This window comes from Rattus norvegicus, chromosome 1 (assembly GCF_021556685.1).
Source record: "Rattus norvegicus strain SHRSP/BbbUtx chromosome 1, alternate assembly SHRSP_T2T, whole genome shotgun sequence".
Lineage (NCBI taxonomy): Eukaryota > Metazoa > Chordata > Mammalia > Rodentia > Muridae > Rattus > Rattus norvegicus.
In genome coordinates this window covers 155,812,852-155,834,848 of record NC_141534.1, presented here as the reverse complement: position 1 = coordinate 155,834,848, position 21,997 = coordinate 155,812,852, and the positions used below count along the sequence as shown (strand labels likewise).

At 45.1% G+C, this 21,997-nt stretch overlaps 1 protein-coding gene across 1 annotated transcript; it reads right to left on the bottom strand.

The window, feature by feature from the left end:
* Positions 1-13,024: 13,024 nt before the first annotated feature.
* Fzd4 (frizzled class receptor 4) lies at positions 13,025-21,905 on the bottom strand. Its single transcript, NM_022623.4, is given in 2 exon segments — positions 13,025-19,253; positions 21,311-21,905. Coding segments are annotated over 2 exon segments (1,617 nt in total). The 5' UTR covers positions 21,599-21,905; the 3' UTR covers positions 13,025-17,924.
* Between the last annotated feature and the right edge of the window lie 92 nt (positions 21,906-21,997).

Sequence of the window (21,997 nt, the reverse complement as noted above, 5' to 3'; positions counted from 1 at the left end):
CACACACACACACACGCACACAAAACACAGTAGCAGTAAGTATATGTCTACATATGCTTCATAATTTCATGGATGTGAATAAAATTCTTGTATGGAGAAAATAATCTAGAGTCCTAGAAGTCAGAGGGGAACACTGGCTAGAAGAAGGTTAAGGGATGTTCTAGGGTGATAGAAATGTTTCATGTCTTGTATATCGCAGTTACAAAGAATTTGCAATTGTCAATACCACCGAAGAGAATTACTGGCCTTGTGCCTTCTATTGTCTGTCTATTAAACAAATAGATATTAAGAAAGGCAGGAAGTGAGTTCAACAATTCAGGGAAGCATGGTGGTAGCCCAGCTGCCCATCATGGGGATGAAACAGTGTATGTAAGTTAGCACGCTCTGTATGGTTGCCGTTGAGACACGTGGCTTTATGTAAACTGTGTGGCTCCGTGCAGAAACATGGACTTGGCTTAACCTAACTTCGAACTTGGGTGGTGATGTTGACCTTCAGAATCCCCCCCAGAACAGTCCTGCTTGTCTGCTGTGATAATCTCGGGGTGATTCGTCATGATCTCCTTGTTGGTTTGTCACGGCTTGGCAGGGGATGGAAGCAACCTCTGCTGAGATGTATCAGACGACTTATCCTTGGGGGGAAAAAAAGAGTGGGCAGGAGCTATTTTTTGCTAGGGGTGAAGGACAATTTTATACCGAAGACTGGACTTTCCTAAACAAAAAAAAAAAAAAAAAAAAAAGCTTTCAGTTGTTGGGTTCCAGTCTTGAATTTACTTATTTATTTAGAATAATTAAAGCCTGAAGGCTACAGCAGCGAAAAGGAAGCAGACTGTCAGTTCCCAGAGCAGTAACTGTAATGATCTGTGACACCGGCCACCCAGGGTTCAGCGGAGTTTGCTTGGAGCTGGGAGTAGACAGTAAATACGTGTGGGCTGCTTGCAGTCACGTGCCTCAGTGAGAGAGGCTTGGAGAAAAGGCTAAGCGGGAATCCAGCCGAAGCTATCTGAATGACTGGTCACCAACAGTATCGCCCAGTTTCAACATCTTTCAGGGCATCCCCCCTCCCCGTGTTAATAATTCCATATTTAATTTCATACTTTTCCTCTAATCTACTTTAAATGAGCAGACAGCTTTTAGTATCGAAACCAATAGATACTGAATGTCCTGGTTGTGTACTTGGCCATTTAATCCATGAAAGGAAGACATCTTTTCACGGGACTGGGTCTTAGACTCGTGATCCTTAAAGTTACTCTTCAGCTGCAGGAGGCAGATCAGTGTCCCACTTCTATTCTCTTATGTCTGCTACCTAATTTTCCCCCCCTATGGGTTGACTTCTACTATGGTGTCTCTTAATAAGAGGTAGGATTTCAAAAGCGGACATGACCTGCGACTCTCAGAGGAGCAAAGAAGGACGGAGGTGGCTCTTGCTGAGTCAGCTTTTCCAAAGCATCGGGGCAGCCATGTTGGCTGAAGTGTTCCTGTCATGTCCTTATTGCTGTGGTTCCTTTGACTGGGCCCTGATTGTCCCCTGATTTCTACTCATTTCCAAGTCTAATCTCCATATTTTACAAATCCCTTCCCTTGAATAAAGTCTGTTTTCATTGCAGAGATTCGAGATGGTGTACAGCCATCAAGCATTTCCTTCCCTGTCTCAAGTCTTCCAAGCAACGCTCTCAGTGTCTTGGTCACTCAGATCCCATCCATTACTTGGGTGACAAGGGTCGTGTAAGACACCTGAGTGACAGGAGCATGGAGTGTGCGCAAGGTTTAGGAGCAAGGGAGATGCTAAAACCTGCACACGCACTGCAGGGCTGCATCGCAGTTGCTCCGTGGAGGCAGAAGCACGCGAGCACCGGGAGTTAAGGTACCCTGCTACCTCATGATATACCACCAGGAGGGAGGTATGGCTAAAGGTGGAGTGAAAAACAAGACTCTGTGAGGCTAGAGGATTGGCCCTAGGTCACACAGCACAGAGCTCTGTGATTTAGATACTGGAATTGGAGCCAGGTCTTATTCGTACCTGGGGTTGCCCCTTTCCACTCCAATAAATCTGCTAGGCAATGAAGAGTAAACCATATGCCATTTCTGCCTTTCGGATTTGGATTTCAGCGTTGCATCCTTGATTTGGAATGAATCCACCTGAACCTAATGATGTAACCAGATCACTGGATTATAAATGTTTTTATTTATTTCTAAAACACAAGGTTTTTTGTTTTTTTTCTTTTAAAGCCTTCCCCCTGCCCCCAAGCCCATGGCAAGGAGAGCTGTCACGTCAAAACCTGTTTTGATTTAAGTGGAATAGATCCAGCTTGAGTGTAAATTCGAGACTGTTTGCTTATGTCACACTCTATTTTTCAAATTACTTTCACATGTCCCGGTTCACTCATCCCCCCCACTTCTGGATGGGGAAACTGAGGCCTGAGACTTAAAAAGGTGTACTCATGTTCATGTGGCCAACACCATTCCTTTCTGCATGTTTAGAGGACAAACTTGTGCCAATTAAGTGAGGTGACCTGGACTGTTCACTCTGACAATTTCATTTAGTTCCTGGGCTCATTCAGGTAAACATTAGCCTGCATTTCACTTCAAACTGTCTTTATGTGTCCTTAGATTTTTTTTTTACCCTTAATTAATTATTTTTATTCTGGATTCCACTTCACTGCCCTTTATTTCCCCCTTCCCTTTTTTCTGTTAGTCTTTCCTTTTCTTCTCTCCTTTTTTTTTTTTTTTCTGCTTCAGTCACAAAAACATTTGTCTGTCTCACACAGGGATAAAAATCATGTGACCGTGTGGCCTTTAAGGTCTTGGAAGCAGGGTATTTTCTTATGGATTTTTTTATTGTTTAGGTTGTTTTGTCAGGGTAATGAAAAAAGACTCCCAGGCCCCTTATCTCAGACCTGCTAGAGGGTGCTTGCAGTTTTGTTTTTCTTTCCAAGCTGGTTCCTTACAAATGCATGCCGAAGGTCACTCCCGGGTCCCAGAGATAGTGCTGGGTAATCAATCACATCCAACACAGCAGCATCAGCAGATAGTACCAGTGCTGGAGCAAAGAGGAACAACAGTGTAAACCGTCCTGGGATTGTGTGCCCAGCGCAGGTGATCGGATGGGCTGCCTTTTGTTCTCCAGAAGTTCTTTGAGAGTCAAAAATATCTTCTTGCTCAGTGATCCTTCCTCCTTTCTGTTTCTATACTCCAAAAAATTAAATTAATAAATAAAATAAAATAAATACGCATGTACAAAAATGGCTCGGAAATTTCCCAGGTAATCTCATCATTGCAACTCTGAGAGCAATACAGACGTGTTTAATAGCTCCGAGGGATGGATCCACATGGGGCCCTCAGCAATGATTAATCCTTTCAAAATATAAACAAACAGAACCCCAGAAGGAACTCTGTGCTGCCTTTTCGGAGGACAAGCTTTGCAAGCTCGATTAAGCCACGTCAATTCTCCAGACCTCAGTTTTCTTGCACGCGATGGCAGTGGTGGTGAGCTCAGCCACGCATGCATGCTTAGAAGCCAGAGGTCAACCTGGGTCCCTTTCTCCACCTTACTTTTTGAGAAAAGATCTCTCCAGGAACCTGTAGTTTATCACCACTGCTGAGCTGTCTTACTAGTAAGTCCTTGGGATCCCATGTCTCTTCCTCTCCCTGCCAAGATTGCAGGCGTCTATCCATCTCCTCCCCTGCAGAGGAAGGCAGGGAGAGGACTGTTATATGGGTTCTAGGGATCTCATGCTTCTATATTAAGCACTTCACCCATCCAGCCACCTTCCTGGACTTAGTTTACTCAAACTAGCCTGAGCTACATAGTGAGACCCTATTCCAACCAACTAACAACAGAACAACTACTACTTTGTGACCGATCTTAAAATAAATACTCTCATCTGACCCTCAGGGGCTTTCCAAATGGAATAGAACAAATGGGTATATTAAGGGAAAACAATATCATTGAAAATTGTTATTTCATTTCTTGGTTTTGTGTGTGTGTGAGTATGTAGGTAGGTGTGCATGCATACATGTGCACATGCATGTCAGAGAGCATGTATGGCAGTCAGAGGACAACTTGTAGGAGTCAGTTTTTTCCTCCTACCCTGTGGGTCCCAGGGATCAAACTCAGCTGTCAGTGTTATTGGCAAGCAAGAGTGAGATGCTTGGTAAAGCAAAGAAACCACTCTGGCTAGATTATTTTTACGAGTCCTCCCAGCCTTAAAAGTTGACGGATCTGACTTGTTTGCTTGTCTTCATCCGAATTGCTTTGTGTGTTGATGTATTTTGTTCCTCCTTGATTACTTGTTTTAACATTTCTTTCCTCATTCTCATCCATAAGTAATTATTGTATCAAATACTGTTTATAAAAGTTAGATAACAAGATAACCAGATCACTGTATCCAACAAGAACCAAAAGGCTTAGAGAGTTCGACCTATTCAAGTTCACGCAGCTATGAAGTTGTAGAACCAGTATTTGAACCCCCAACTGTTGATGTCTAAACTCGTGCACCTTCTAATACATGGTGCTGCTTCGGGCATGTGAAGCCACTAAGGATCAGCAACATAATTTGCACCACCAGGTATAAAATAAAAACACGCGTCTCTGGGCTGGCAAGACAAGTCTAGAAAGTGTCACCCTGTATGATTGTCCAGGTCATTCACCCATGAAGTCAAATCTGCCAGCTACAGTGACTTTGTGAATGATACCTACCGCCAAACAGGAGACACATCCACGCAGTGTGTAGACCTCTATTATGGTGGCAGCATTTTTCAGTGACCAGTTTTGCATGCAGCTTTTCTGATGTCCAGTGTGTATCACCTGAATAGGACTGTGGGCTCTGTATGTGACTTTCCCAGCATACCCCCATTGTTTTTATTAAGCAATACTTATAAAGGGATATCTGACGAAATTTGAGTGGCTAAGAGCACTGGCTGTTTTTTCAGAGGACCTAGGTTGGAGTCTCAGTACCAATGTGGTGGCTAACAACCATCTTTAACTGCAGTTCTAGGAGGTCTGACACCCTCTTCTGGTCTCTGCAGGCACTACATGCACCTGACACACACACACACACACACACACACACACACACACACACTCAAAACACCCATGCACATAAAAAAAAATCAAGGTTTAAAAAAAAGTTCAGACCACACCCTTATCTTTACGCTAAGAAGCTGGGGATGACTAAGGCAGTACAAATAGATCATGGCAAAATCCCTTAAAATAAAAACAGTTTTAAAAGCATAAATGGGGACCTGAAGGTATGCTCTAACAAAGGACAGTGAAAGAAATTTGCTAGACCCTGGTCCTCCTTCTTGCAGCATGAAAGAAGAGGGTAATTCCCAAAGATCCACTGAAGATCAACTGTGTCTACTTCAGGTGCTTAACCACTGGAGTTTAGTTTTCCAACATCACAGATACTGTCTATGAAAGATATAGACGTCTCACCAGAAATAAAGGCATGGGAAAGTTTTGTAAGCAATTCAAGAAGTCTTGAAATGACTCCAGATCTTTATTAACCCTGTTTTCGACAGTGAGTTCTATAACTATAAGACATGGCCATATTAAAACTAGATAGAAATTTAGAGCTTAGTCCTCAGTGGATGAAGGCTGAGGTCATTTGGGATAATGAATTGTTATAAATGTTTTGGAAGACGTAGATATCTGACTTCTAACCCTATCATTGAAGTAGTCGCCCCACAACAATTTATTCCTATTAAAACATTGTACCAAGTTGAACAATCTACTGCCCCAGAGAGCTGCTGCTTGAGCATCAGTGAACGTTTGTGGAGCTTTTAGACAAGGAAGAGTGTCAGCTGATGAGCGGTTCTTGTCCATGTGACAAGGGTGTCATCAGCGTTCTCTGTCAGACCATGGAAAAGTTCCTAGGACAGAATGCATAAACTTGAAGAATGAATTGAAAAGATGTGAGGGAAAGGGGGGGGTGTCTGAATGAGTAAGATCAGTAAGTACAGCCAAAAAGAAATGAAAGTGTGTGCATGTGTGTGTGTGTGTGTGCATGTGCATGTGTGTGCATGTGTGTGTGTGTGTGTGCATGTGCATGTGTGTGTGTTGTGTGTGTGTGCATGTGTGTGTGTTGTGTGTGTGTGTTGTGTGTGTGCGTGTGTGTGTGTGTGTGTGTGTGTATGCGCGCGTGTGTGTGTGTTAGGGTGCAGAAATGAGAGGAGTTGGAGCTGGTTGGGTCACAGGAAGGAGGCATGAGAAATCTGGGAGATAGACAAACAGCCAGATTCCAGACCATGCACATCACACCGAGAGGTAAACTTAGGAAGAATGTTACCTCTCGTGATGTATGGTAGATCTTTTTCTAGTCATGGCACAAGAGGTCACATAGCCGCTCGTCCTGGATAGTCTTCTACCAGGTGTGGGCAGACTGTAGGTGAATGAAGGGCATCATCTTTGAGATCCCAATCATTCTTTTCCTCAAAACATCAGATAGTTCCCATGAAGAGCAGTTCATAATGGCAGGTGCCATTGAGGCCTTAAATGCATCTTGAAGATGCCCATGTGATGTCTCCAGTAGAGAGGGACTACTACTCCCTTCCACTAGCAGACATCTGAACAGGAAGAGGTCTTCTCAGAGTGCTCTCTCATGGCATCTCCTCAGAGGTTCACATTTTTCATCCACTATTCACGTGCCACCAGTTTATCTCTTAGGAGGCAGTCTGGCTCTGAGGCAGAAGCGTCCGTCAAGGGGAGAGAGCATGATAGGAAATGCATTAGGAAAATGTTGGCTGTTACCCACCCTCCCTCTGCATTCTTGGACTTTAGGGGTTCTCAGAAGTGCTTGCGAGGAGTGTGCTTTCTTCCAAGTTATAAACAAACAAAACGCTTGTTTCTGCCCTAAAGTTGTTCTACCTCTCCTAACCAGTAGGTGTCAGAAGACTCTTATTTTAAAACAAAACAAAACGTGCTTCAAAATTATTTACTTAAGGATAATAATTTCTCAGTGTTTAGGTGTCTTAGTTGTTTTGTTGTTGTTGTTGTTTTGTTTTGTTTTAATTCAGCAAGAGGAAATATTGCAGCTGTGTGTAACCTACCACTCCAGAAACATACTTGACTGACAAAAATGGTTCTAATTCCTCACACTACCCATAAATACAATGAGACCTACTAGGTAGGCCATGGCAAATTGCTTTTGTTGAAATATCCACAGTACATTTACATTTTACAGGAAATTCCATTGGGTTTACAGTCTTTATTTAATAGAAATAATCTCTGCGATTATTTGCATTTATTTCTGAAGAAGGATGTTTTTCCCTTCCTTGGAATAGGCTCAGGAAACGAGTGAAATGTTCAGGAAGTTAGCTAAATGCTGATGTAAACCCAAAAGGAAGATCTGCTGTTGGGGGACAGAGGGGCTTACAAAAACAAAAAAATGCCTAGGAAGTGGGTTTCTCATTCATTATGGAAAACGTCGTCTAGAATTCTCATTTTAAAGGAAGAGAGATAGGAAAGAAGGTGTGTTCCTGTGATACCTTTTTCAGGGGATCTGTCAGGCACCCCAGCTTTTACCGATAGTAGCGGATGGTGAAGAAACTGTTAAGCCAGAAAAATCAAGATAGGCAATGACTGGGACTAAGGCTCTATTAAATGAAGGCTTTAATAGGAAATTGTGTCAACTATTCCAGGAAATAAGTCTGGCAGGAAACTCCCGAGTCCTGAGTTTCTGGTGGGTCCCTGAGCACTCCATAAACGAATAAACATTTTCCTCTGCCCTAAGGAGTCTGTGCCTTCCTCTAACATGGTGTGCCACAGACCCTCAGCCCCACAGACAGCCCCACAGGGGAGTCTCACAGCGCAGACAAACCCACGCCCCCAGACACTCTGAGTCAGTGAGTCGACCTCTGTGACCTTGCATGCTATTAATCTGTAGCTGGCCATTTTGAGTGCACTGTATCAAATGAACAGAGCAAACAACTCCTAACCTCTAAGACAGAGGAGTACATTTCAGAAATAAAGTCTTAGTTCACTGATCAGGGTTGCAAAGGACAGGATTTCATCTTATGTGAAAATTGCAGATCCCGCCCACTGTGTCCCTCAGCACCTACCTTTCTGCCTTCACAGTTTTTTTTTAATCCAAGCTCCTCCTTGCCTGTTTTCCAGCCCACAGTCCACACAGCAGCTACAGCAAAGCCCAGAAGGCCACCGACATAGACACAAACTTTTCTTGCTTTCCACTGACTCCCCTAAAGCGAACCCAGGAGAGAACACCACCTCCAGGCACTTTCACAATTTAGCTTCAGCTGCCCTTCCCTCCTACTCCAAGAATCTCAGCCTCCAGTTATGCTGAAGTAACTTGGTGCCTGGCACCTACCTCCAGGCAACACAAGGTCAAGTTTATTCACACACTTATCCTTTTAGCTTGGGTAAAGGAGGACAGATGGGCATGCACTCCCTTGAAGATCCCTAGAACAATCTATCTGGGGTTCTAGGATTATGGCCTGACAGTATTAACAGAAGCAGCTTCCAAAGACATCAAGCAGAGTCACCTATAGAAATTCCCTACCAGGCACAAATGTTATAAATCAACATGTACATTTTAAAAGATGTCCGACTGGAGGTAGTTATCTGAATCTAATGATTCAATGTCTCTGATGGCACTTGTGTGTGTATGAGTGTGGTGGGGGTAACTTTTAACTTTCATGCTTTACATGTAGAATTTAGAGGGTCATTAAGAGGAACAGAGCCAGGCTTCTAAGGGTCACAGTGTCTGTTACATCCACTCTTCCCTTTCCCTTCTCTCTTCAAATTTGTGTGAGAAAAATTTGAATGGTGAGATATGAGCAGCTGAGAAAGGCTTAAATGATGCTGAATGTCCGGAAGCCACTCTATCTAAGCTGAAAGCGGACAAGGATATTTTGAGGCTTATGTCAGGAGGAAATGACATCATGGGTATGGTAAACTAGTTGCAGCAGTTTGAGGGAGGAGTCAAGGAAGGTGTATGTTCCTCACAGCACCTTCCCAGGATAGCGACTGGCCCTCATTCTGCTGTTCCTCCAGCATTTACAAATCGGTGTTTCTCCCGGTTTAAAGCCTGTTAATACAAGCTAAGTTCCTTCTCCGTTCATTCAACTGCATTTGGGAACCCAAAGCTAGAATTTGTCTCTTATGGTTTTGTAGTTTTGTTTTAATCATCTCCCCTCTCCATTCCTGGCATACTCCCATGCTGAATAGGCATCAGACTGATATTTGTTAGGGCAAAGAAGACATGGCAAGGGACAGAAACCAAGAGTCAGTAACACCATGTGGAAGGTCTTTATTCTGTAACACACATTTGAGGCTAGAGAATGTTCTCAGAGGCTAGTGTCCTAGCATTTTCCCAGAAAAAAAAAATCCTGTCAGAGTGGTGGCTTTTGTTACCTGTGGTTTTATTTACCTGTGCCTTTCCCACCTGCTTTTCCAATTTTGCTCCCATTTTGCTACTTCCTTATAAGCATACTCGAAACCTGTGTTCTGAGACAGGTGCAACTCTGGGCTGCAGAAGCACATAGAGAAACCCTTTTGGATGCTCAGAGGCTGCAGGGGGTCTAATCTAGTGAGCGAATGGATAGTGTACAGACCACTTCAGATGGCACGGGAAGGCTCTCAGAGTTTAAAAAAACCAAAAACTACGGTTGATATTGTGAGAAGGAACAGGGGCAGGGAAGTGCTAAGCTCCAAGATCTTCCCAGGACAGGAAGACAAGAGCTCCATCCTGAAGACAGAACACACATAAGCTAGTGGAAAAGACAGAACAGGCACTCCAGACAAGGGGCAAGCACACCCATCCACACACACATGCACATGGGCATGCAGCTACAGATGCACAGGCAAGGAGGTGAGAGGGAAACCACAGAACTAGGTCCAGTCTTCTCTGTGACTTATCACTCCATCACAGGGCTCATACCCTGGCCACTTAGAGCCCAGCAGATGGAATGATGCAATCCTCAGGCCTTTCAGGAAATTCAGCCACCCAATCTTTTAATCTCTCATTAGGAAAGTAGCCTGGCCACAAGATTAAGTACATTCTTGGGTGAAAACAGGATTGGATGTGAAGGAGTCAGAATCTCATACGAGTGTTCAACTGTTCCTTAGCCTGCCTTAACCTGGCTGTTCAGAGAAACTGCAGCTTCAGTAGGGTCAGGAACAGAAAAGGTTCCAGAAAGCTAACCTTTGGAAAGAGAAACTTAATCTGTCAGGATTAGTAAAGACCAGAGGCAAACATGGCCTTTTCTGCTGTTCCTCCCCCTTCCCATTTAGCAAAGATCCCTCCCTCCAGGGAAATAAAGAGACTGGGAGTGACACCTGGTCCAGAGAGAGCGCCTGTTGCCAGCAGTGGTGGCTTCCAGGAGTGTACACGCACCTTAAGGCTCTTGTACTCCGATCCCACCCTCTTTTACATCTCTCACACCCCATGAAACCCCATTCCTCCCAAAAGCCCTGACCCCTGTCTCTTTGTTATTATCTACGTAAAGTTTCTCTTTGGAGTCTTATGCTCAACCTGTAGGTGGCTACCGTGCTTAGGTACTGTTGCAGAACTTGTGATCTTTTTTCAATTTTATTGCCATTTCCTTCTTTCTTCCCCCCACCCCACCCCCAAACTGGGAGTCCCCAGAGGAAGTATTTAAAACTTCCTTCTTCGTGGGGACAGGATTCTTGGTGGGAGGCTAGCGGAACCGTAAGCAACTGATGGGCGATGAAATGTAATTCACTCAGTGCTGTCTCTTCTCATCCTGGGAATGTAGGTCAGAATCCTTTGCCATGGCAGGCTGCTGATCAATCAGCCATGGATCTCATAACCTCGGGATGGAGAAACCTGAAGGAAGAGAGCAGAGCTCTCTAGGAACCTCGGGTGATGGCCAGGTCCATTTTGCAGCAGTTTGTGCTAAATCTCTGTAGGGCAACACAATTGCAGAACACTGGATAGATCCTCTCAATTCTACCAACTCTACTGCTTGGAGAAGAAAAGCTAAGAAGTTTTGAGCTCTTCTCCCAGTGTAGTTTATTTCTGTGCACAGAACCTCCAAAAACAGGAGGCTGAGGCTGACCTCTTTGGTCAAGAGTCAGCTCAACTTTAAAATTATGATCGCATGTGAAGGCTAAAAATGGGAAAGGGAAAACTCAGTTCTCAGCACAGAAATGCTGGAAATCCTTAGCCTGCATTCCAGTTAGGGTCTTGGCCCCATGCACAGATCTCCCACTGGGGGTAGGTGGGTGGGAGATCAGCCAAGTTCGTTTTAAACTAGCTGAGTGTCAAGGATCATGGAGTTTACTCTAGAGGTGGCCAGTTCACGGATAGAACTATTTACTGTAGTGATTATGATTTTTAATCCCTAAGACACAGAAGCTCACAGGCACGACTCACAGTTGTGAAGGATGCCTGCCCAGTCGTCACATTGTCCTGATGAACTCTGTGCATTAATGAAACCAAAAGATAGAGTTTGTTTCAGTTCCCCCAAGGTCTCCATGGCAAGAGATCTCTACAGGCAAATAAAAAATAACCGAATTTCACTCTCATACATCTTTGGAAACTAGAAACCTGAAATCAATGATTCCTTCTGGAAGCTCCTAGGAGAATTCTTCATGACTTTGTTCTTGTTTCAGGAAGACTCTAGAAAACTTTAATGTTTTCTTTCTTGACCTATGGCTACAGAACTTCAAAGTCTTTAAGTATGTGGCATTTCCCTATGTGCCTGTGTCTAAGTGTATCTCTATTTGACAGACAACAGTTACAGGATTGAGATACACTTCCAATGTAATATGAGCTTTTTTCTTTCTCATTTAATTGCATCTACCAAGTCCCCCTTTCCAAATAAGGTGATAATCACGGATATCCAGGATTAGGACTTTTGAGGGAGGACACAATGTAAACCATAGGAATATAAAATGAGACAAAATCCCATGTAGAAGAAAAACAAAATCCCAAGTCCCAGACATGAGATCCTCTGGCCATCTGTCTGCCCCACTGAGTTACTCTTACCCTCTGAAAGTCTTGGTTTCTCTCTCTGCAAGCAACACTTGCCCTACTTACTTCAGAAACACCCCAAGAATAAAACAAAGCCACGTACAGTATTTTCTATTGGAAAGTGTTTCTACAAGTGCAAGGATTAGTATGAACTCGTTCCAGATTGTGTTGACTTTCCTTTAACTTCGTAACTACTTAATAAGTGGGTAATGGAATGAGAAACACAGCCTGACTTACAGGGAAGAGAATTTAAATTACACGCCTCCCTTCATTTGGGTTTGAGATAAAGTTATACCAGAAATCTGCAGATAAGGAGAGTAATATTACAAATACCTCTGCAGAATTTTTTACTCACCCCCAAGAAGGGTGGCATTCAAATGCAGCTAAAAGGTGGCAAGAACTTTAAGCAAAGCAAGAGGGATAATCTCAATGGAGACATCAGCAGCTGTCCTGTTTTCTGTGTGGTCCATATTACTAGGTATGATGACAGTGTCCTGCTGACTTTGTTTTGTTTTGCACTGTTGGGTGTCAAGCCCAGAGCCTCACATGCGCTGGGCAAGCATTGTACTACTGAGCACACCATACCTCCAATGCTCACATAGCTGCATAGTCCAGAGATTTCTCTCGATATAGGGACAGAGACCAGGCAACTTACAAAGTTAGCCCAAAATGACAGCCCCCACCATCACCACCGGAAGAATGAGATATACAAAAAATAGATCCACTGTGTAAGAGATTTGGAGTTCCAGTAGCAGTAAGAAATCTGATTTTAAACCTCAAACTGAAAGATGACCACTCTTGGAAATACCAAGAGTGGGAAGGTATCATTGGGATAACAGCTTGAGAACTATGGTTATGTCCAAAGCATCATGTGATCTACTTGCTTTCATTGACCTTAGATTGTGGGGATTTGATGACCCAGGAGAAATCCCACAAGGAAAAAATAGCATGAGTCAAAGAGCCTCTCTCCATTTGCCAAACAAACCAATCCTTCCCTTTCTCAGGTCTGGGCATGTATGCTTCCCAAGGACTGTCACATACCTTCAGAAACACAACACAGCACACACCTGTCAATAAACAAAACTTTATTTTCCTTTAATACAAAAATTAAATAGCAAGTTTTTTAATACAGTGATAAATTAGAAATTTACAGTACAGACATCAATGTAGACACACTTTTGTACATCCTTAAAAAGGGGGATATATTTCCTTGGAAATTCAGCAATTTGTTCAGGGCATGGATAGCAGGGGTTTGCCAGGTACCTCTACACTAAGCATCCGAATGGCCCCAGGTTGCCTCCAGGGTTCTGCAGTTACTGAAAGGCATGAGGATCCACGTAAAAGGCAGAGAGCAACTGGGTAAACTGCTGCACAAAAGACTTCTAACTGTATTTTATCGGCTTGCAGACTGGGATTATTATTTTAGTTCATCCTTCTTATGAAGAGCCAAGGGGCCTCACCCCGAGGCCTTCTATAGCCTCACACCGTCCCTGTGAGGTAGAAGAAACTCAGAAGTGTCTGGATGTAGCACTATGGAAATTCTAGAAACCAACTTACCGCTCCCCACAGCCACAGTAAAGTCAAGGCCTCAGCCTGCTAAACTCTCAGGACTTTGAAATGTGCACAACCTGGGAGGGGAGACGAACCTGAGCTTCGTGGGGGCAGAGTTGTTGTCACCCTGTTTCAGCTTTCCGGGATGACACTAGTCACTAGCGGAACATTCCGGGAGCTCTGGCAGGCACGAGTGCTTTGAGGAAGTGGCTCATTCGAGACTCTTTACCAACTGCTCGGGAGACTACTAGGAATTGAGCGCTGCTTAGAAGGAAAATAAGGCAAATGAAAGACAAAGACTGATGGTGATGGTGATGGTGATGGTGATGATGATGATGATGATGATGATGATGATGATGATGATGACACAAACGTGATTTTTAGGGGAACAAGCATGTCTGGGTGGGGTGGGGGCGTGATACACTTCCTCTTGGCACTGGGCCATTACTGCACAAACTGCATGGGGAAAGGCAGGAGCAGAGAACTCGATCCAGGAGCCAGTGGAACAAGATCTATTACTTGGGACTTCAGTATCTGATCATTTGTAGGAGCAAAATGCTCTCTCGGGAGTTCCAAGTTCTTTGTCCTAGGCATGAAGGGAAAAAGATAACCTGGGTCCTTTGACAGACACACTGCACACTCAGACGGGGACTCTGAAGTCAAATACAATAAGAAGACAAAGAGCACTGCCCAAGTCCGGGGGCTCGTCATGACTGGCAGGGATGGCAACTTTCTCCACTGCCCTCCGTCTCAGGATAGAATTTACACATGAAGCACTTCCTGCCAAAGTCCATGCCCTCTTGGTTTCCCTTCCTAACTGCCACTCATGGGTGAGACCTCTTTCAAGTGTACCTGCTCTTTGGGGACTGAGGATGTCAACTTCATCGCGATGTCCCATGGCCCAACATTGCACTCAATACCAAAGACACTAAATTCTGTGAGCAAAGGGCTGAGTACACAGTTGGACGAGTTAAATGTGACCACAGGTCAGAATCTGGTAATGATAGGTCTCTGGTTCTGGCTTTATGGACATGAGGGTTAGGGTACACGTGAGGGAATGACAGAAAGGGAACTCTAAGGAAATAGTGTCTGTCACCTGTCCCTTGTTTCAGGCCTCTGGGCACCGTGCCAGCTCCGAAGCCATCTCAGCAACCAGGAAGTGGGTCACCGTAAAGGAAGAAAGATATGATCAGCTGAGTAGCTCAGCCAGGTGGCTCTGGCCACTTCTACCCTACACAGGGCTCCTGTGCTTTATGGTCTGGCTTTTATGAAGCAAGATCAAGTAGTTTATCAAAGAGGAGGTTGGACAGTGGTGCCCTTAGTTGTGCTTAGTAGAATATCTGAAACTTGAGGACTTTCCTTGAAAATTACAATTGTGCATACGTACTCCAGATCTCAGAGGAAGGAAAACAAACCTTACTTTCTCCTCAGCATGCCGCTGTCCTCAAATATGCCTGTGTAAGTCCCACGGAACAACCCAAACCCTGACCCTCCTATCCCCAAAGCCACAGTTAGATGCTGGAGCCAGTTCTTCGGGCCTACTCTGTTTTCCTAGGGAGTTTATATGAAGATTGTCATGAACCAGAGCTGGTGCTTTCTGCCATTAATTTAGAAGGAATTATGGGGGAGGTAGAGAGACCTAGAAAGAGATTTGTGGTAATGATGGGAAGAAGTGATACAGGTTCTTGTCGGGCATTGTAAGGGACTCCTCAGTCACCGAGTTCATTTCCTGGAAAGTGGAGCCATTTCTCTCCAGTGTGCATGAGATAGGAAAGGGACGGCCGGAAACTCTGTGGTGTTGTTGAGACTATTAAACTAGTCTGAACTGCCAGGTCCCTTTGCTCAAACATTAACTTCCCCCTGAAAGGGCAAAGTGCTTGAGAAGATAGAAAAAGTGTCAGTACACTCACTGGCTCTAGAATTCAGAACGCAGGTGGCTGGTTTCACCTAAGGGGTTGCTGTTGCCATGGTTATTGTTGAAACAAGCCCAGCACCTACAGCTTGCTCTTTGGAGGCTGCAGTCCTGGCCCTACAATCACTGAAGCATTACAAAGAGAATTGCTTTAGGAAGCCTGTACAGCCTGGCTAGTCAGCTACTGCCTTGCTCTTCATCCCTTTCCTGTGCCAGAGTCACTGCACAACTCCCAAGACACCGAAGCAGAGCGTGAGTAAGGGCAGAATCTGCCCTTGGGTGCACACTCCAGGGCCCTGGACAGCTATGGGAACTGTCTGCAAGCAGCACGGGGCGTGTCCATTTCGCCTCTCAGAAGCAGCACATTCAGGAGTTAAACTGGCCCTTCCGTGGATCAGTTCTCATGCTCCTGGAGCCTTATGCCCCAGTCCAGTTTAGGTACTCAGACTGAAAATGACCAGGGGCCATCCAGGTTCACCGAGATCTCTATCTCACAAGCCCCACGACTCTCCTTTTCAAACACAACTATGGGTCTTATATGCATCTTGGTAACAGACATCTACAGAACTTGCAAAACCAAAGGGTATGGGGAGAAAGTAAAATATACAGTCAGAGACAAAGCTCAAACCGAGAGGGAGGAAGGGAGGGAGGGAGGGAGGGAGGGAGGGAGGGAGGGAGGGAAGGGGGAGAGAGAGAGAGAGAGAGAGAGAGAGAGAGAGAGAGAGAGAGAGAGAGAGAGAGAGAGAGAATGAATCTGCACACCTATTTGGGATTTGGAGTCGCTGACATGTTTCTCTACAAAGTGTGACTGGACAAAACATTAAGAGCTCTCTTACTATAAACTCCACTCAATGAACAACTGCAGTTGCTGAAGCAGGCGAGTGTGAAACACAAGGAGAGCAACCTGTGGCATGTACAATGTTTTGTCCCAGAGATCTGGTGATTAAAAGGCCTAAGGCAGGTTAAGCAAAAGGCCAGTCATGATTTTAAAGGAACTTCAGCTTTTGATAGGTTGCTAGCGGGTACCCCCTTGTGAGGGACTTAAAGCATAAATTTTAAAGGCTTTGGATACCCCAGAAAAGGCAATTAAGACTTGCGCTGTTAGACTTTGCAGCTCATTTCACTCGGTCTACACCGTATCCCCTGCTAACCAATCCAGCTTCTGGCTGGCATTCTGGAGGTTCATTAGGCATCATATAAATACTCCAGGCCACACTGCCTCCAATGAAATCTTATAAGGAGCCTTTGCCCATTACTAAGGAACAATTATGCACCAAGTATTTGGATCTGCTGTCCTTAGTTGCCTTTGCAAAGTTGAATAAGTCTCCATTGTGGCAAGCAGACCAAACTCTGATAACATTCTTATGCTACAGGGGGGGAAAGGCACTATCACACTAAGAATGCAAGTTGACCACAGTTTTAAAGTCAATTGAGTATACTATGTCATGGTCCAAGAATGTGCTTTTAATTGTAATTGACACACACAAATTACACAGTTAATCTGTGTGAATGCAAAGTTGCCAAGAAATTTAACATTTCAGTTCTTCCAGACTGGCGTCTGCCTAGATGCAATCACACAAACTAAAATATTTTAAGTCCCAATTGCTAACGTAGCTAAATGCAATAGGTCTCTGGGGTCGGTAAGGTAAGTCAACTTAGTAAATCTCATTTTCCTCTGAATTAAGTGATTGTCAGAAAATGAATCACCTTTCCTTTTCCTCTCATTAGGCATGCTGCAGTGCAAAAAAATTCCTATAAAAATAACTTTTTTTTGAGTCATTAGTGTAAAGTGAAGAAAACAGGGGCTGCCTAGAATTAGGGACGTTGAAATTTAAGAACAGAGAGAAATCCATTGGATACCTTATGTGTGTTAGTACAGTACTTTTGTTTGCTCAAACAATTCTGTTTTACGACAAAGGCACTGAAGGATTTTGACACCACCTCTTGGGAGTGCGCTCCAGAGTTCTAAACAGCAGACAGTGGAGGCCAGAAGATGTTTATGTTAGGCCAGCCAAACTATAAAACTCTGCACCACGTCTCCCAACCCAGCATTTCCAGTGTTTATAGATCACTTTGCTATCTGCAAGACCTAGTTACTATTTAAAATTTAAAAGAGTTTTAAAAATTAATCTTTCTCCTTGCACGCTATTAACTCACAGCTGAAGTCCCACCCAGTAGGAGCAGACGCCATCAGTCTTGGACTTAGGAATCTCAGGGAGACCTCCTCAGACTCCAAGCTGTGTGACCTGCTAAAGTGATTGACGTTTTGAGTTTTCACAGCTTTGAAAGCCTCGAACTGGCTTTTCCATTTTGGACCATTCCAAAGTCTACATCAAAATCATTAGTGTTCTGACGCTGAGTTGGGTGAGGGGTGGTGGGCTGACGTGTGTGTGTGTGTGTGTGTGTGTGTGTGTGTGTGTGTGTGTGCTGAAGTGTTTCTAGTTTGTTCAAACTGAGATTCACTGCATCCTTTCCTTCAAAATGAGGAAAGTGGAAGCTAGCTAGTCCTACACCACAGTTTCGTTGCCTTTCCCTGGCTTCACCCAACCATTCCCCCTCTTCTCTCTCTTTACCTTCCCAGAATTCACCAATCGGTTAGAACATTTTTGCCACGTGTGAAGAGTTTTGGCAGACCAAATCCACATGCCTGAAGTGATGCCCACGAGCAAAGACATAAAAATTTTCAACATTTCAACTGCCATGTTTGAGTCATCTGCAGAATACCGAAAGAGTGCCCAGTTTGAGATTTCATAGAAATAACAGGCAATCACACAGGTCGCAGGAACCGTGTACAGGACCGAGAAGACCCCGATCTTGACCATTAGCCTTTCCAACTTGTCTGTCTTGGTCCCATCTTTTTGAAGATTTGACCGAATTTTGAAGAGGGCCACCAAGCCTGCAGCAATGAATAGAGTTCCAATCACCAAATAGGTAAAGAGAGGTGCCACCACAAAGCCGGTGAGGGCATCTAGGCTTTGGTTCCCGACATAGCACAGGCCAGTCAGCTCATCGGCATCCACTAGTCTCATAATCAAGATGACAATGGTTTTCACGGCAGGGATAGCCCAGGCTGCGATGTGGAAATAAGAACTGTGCATTTCAATGGCTTCGTGACCCCACTTGAGTCCGGCTGCCAAAAACCAAGTGAGTGTCAGAATAACCCACCAAATGGAGCTGGCCATTCCAAAAAAGTACATCAGCAAGAAAATTATTGCACATCCTGTGTTCTTAAGTCCCTCTTGGATGAGAACGGGTTCTGCCGCCTCTTCAAAATCACAGGATATCCTTTCCCGGCCTACAGTAAGCCGAACAATATAAGCAATGCTATAAATATTATAGCACATACTGAGGAATATGATGGGGCGCTCAGGGTAAGAAAACCTGGACGAATCAATCAGGAAGGTCAGCACAGTGAAGGTGGTAGAGATGAAGCAGAGGCTGGCCCACACGGCCATCCAAATATCCGTGAACTCCTTAGCTGAGCGGCTGTACAAGCCAGCATCGTAGCCACACTTGAGAACACAGTTCAGGCTCCTTTTCACCCAGATGTACTGATCGGAATTGGTTCCCACGGAGTGGCACTCTTCCCCCGGCTGGATGGGAGTTTTGTGGGGCAAGGGTACCTCTTCGTCACCTGGTCCTTCCATGCACATGTGGTTGTGGTCGTTCTGGGGTGGGAACTTGCTGCAGTTCAGGCTGTCCGGCCAGGCAAACCCAAATTCTTTCAGGACTGGTTCACATCGTCTCTTGACTGAAAGACACATGCCACCGCACGGGCCGATGGGGATGTTGATCTTCTCTGTGCACATTGGCACATAAACCGAACAAAGGAAGAACTGGAAAAGTAATGACAGGAACAAAGAAAAAAATGAATGGGATTTGACCAGGAGCACAGAGCTGAGTGAATGCTTCCAGGCAGTGTACGTATCTACTTTTAAGCCAGTCTACTGGGAATATGCCTGTTTACTCTGACCTCAAATGCTGTTGCCTAAACGTCTATCACTTTTACACAGTTTTCCTTAGCTGGGCTCTACTGCTTCTTTGCACAGGAGCGTACACAAGGAAATAGCCAAAATGTGTCTGAAGAATTACATAATCTTTTTTCACACAACCCTTAGGAAAATAAACTTTTAAAAAGCGATTTCCAATATTTCTCTCCTTCTAGCTACCATTTGAGAGACCTAAAGAGTCTAATAAAGTGACCTGGTCACTTAGGTGCTTGACTTCTATCCTCATTTCTCTGTCCCCTTAAAATATAGATCCTGCTATCATTCTCTTTTCCCCTAATGTACATTTTAATTGTAAAAAGTCAATTCCAAATTTAAACAGAAAAATGAACTCATTTGAGACTCTTGGACCCAAGGAGGAAATATGGGTTGGGGGGCAAGGGGGTCTTTGGTCTCCAGGGATTTGTTTGGCTAGCAATTCTTCAATGATTAATAATGAAACACAATAGGAAGATGTAAATGTTAAGTCCCTGAAATTGCAATAGCAGCAGGGGAGAGTCCAGTTGCTGTCCTCAATTCCTCCAGCATTGATAAACAGTCTCCTTGGCTCCTTACAGATGTTGTCTATGAAGTCTAGAGTTACAAGTAACTATTTTCCAGCATGTAAAGGGATCCAGTTCTTGTCTTTCAAAACAGCTTGGCTGCCTCCCCAGGATACATGTAATTAAAAATATATATCCCTGCAAAAGCTGTTTCTCCAACAAAATTGCCACTGATGTCAACTATGTGCTGTTTCCAAAATGAGAGTGAGAGGATCATTTCTTAAGCTTGTCTAACCTAGTTTGGAAGTTCTGAAACTTCCACAGGGATATTTCACCAGCAATAGGTCTAATCCCAACCATCTTCCCCAAACCACAATTCTGCTTTTACAATGACCTATGTAAAAACCTGAGCCCGTAAATAAACTGTATGTCTGTTTCTTATCTCAATACAGCCAGAACTATAGATTTCTTGAGGTTTCAAGCTGGAGAACTCTAACCTCCATTTTTGTTTTTTTAATAAAGCCACTCAGTCTCACCAACCAAAAACATGACTAGTGTATGTTTTTAAAACTTCATTCCAATCCATTTCCCGTTGAGTTGGTTGCATAAGAGAAATTATAACATATATGCTGTATATGCAAATTAATTTTCACTTATTATTGTAGGAAGAATTTCTATATCATTACACATTACCTAAGTTTTAACATCTTAATGACTGCCAAGAAAAGGAAAGGGGAGGGAGGAGAAAAAGTTCTTCAAACATGCAAACTACCTTCCTGGAGTTTTTTCAGTCTCTCCAAACACTAAACATGCCTCCAACGCTAAGGACTAGAAAGAACTCAAGCCAACCTAACCACTCTTTCCTGTATGACCTCTAAAAGTGCAGGACGATGGTGGGGCATTCTGCAGAAAACAGGCAGATATGGTTTATTTGGTAACCTACACCCAAAAATTACAAGCAGAAAGAAGGTCGATGAGCGACCTGGAAGGACGAAGTTCTGTCTCCTTATCACGCCTTCCAAGTTTTAGGTGCAACCAGCTGCCCTGCCAGGACTCGTCCACCAAGCAGCGGCTGCCGGCTGCCGGAATCCTTGGCAAAGATAACCCTCAACTCCACTGGGGTTAGGGGCTTGGCCAGACATGGGCAGGGGAGAAAAAACGGAAGGGCGGGGTGTAAGAATAGGTTCTTTCGCGGGCCAGATGACTTACACAACGTTTTGGCTTTCAGTCTCCAAGAGGGACAGAAAAGTGGGGGGTGGGGTGCGGGTTGGAGATCACTTTTCCAGGAGTTGTACCCTCAAGTTAGAAAGGGAGCAGAGGGCTCGATCTGTCAGGGATTCCGAGGAAGGAGTTCGGGAGTCCCTGTCTACCGAGTCCTCCAGGGATGGGGGTAGGGGCGCCCACCTGCAGCTGGCTGGAGCAGCCGTACTGGATGAGCGGCGTGAAAGTTGTCAGCTGCAGCTCCGCGTCTGTCTGCAGCTCGTGTCCCACTAAGTTGGGCATCTTGGTCACGTTGTAGCCGAGGTTCTGGCACATGGCGATGCGGATGGGGTCGCAACGCCGCTCCTCCTCGTCCCCGAACCCCAGGGCGGGCCGCTGGAGCAGGAGCAACTGCAGCAGCAGCAGCCCCAGCCTGAGCCTGACGCCTCCAGGCATCCCCCGGACGCTTGGCCCTGTGCCCTGCCAAGCCATGGCCAGAGCCGCGGGCAGCAGCGGCGGAGGCTGCTCTAGCAGACACCCCCAGTTTGCACAGGGGCGCCGGTGGCCGCGCAGCTCCCAGCTCCGGATAGGGAATGCGGTAGGGCGCCAAGGGCGACGAGGGGGCAGCGGCCGCTTCTCCAGCAGCTGTAGGAGACTGTGCGGGATATCAGACGTCCGGAGCCGGGGCCGAGGGATGGACTGCTAGGGTCATGGCTGCAGGCGGCGATCCCAGAACCCGGCGCCGGCCGAGTCCGGCTTTTCGGCGAAGCCCGCCTGCACTCTACGCCGCGCTCTTCTCACCGCCCCAGCGCTCTGCGGCGCTGGAGGTTCGCAGGGAGGGGGCGGGGCGGGACGGACAACGCGAGTGTCCAATGAAAGACCCCCCTGGGC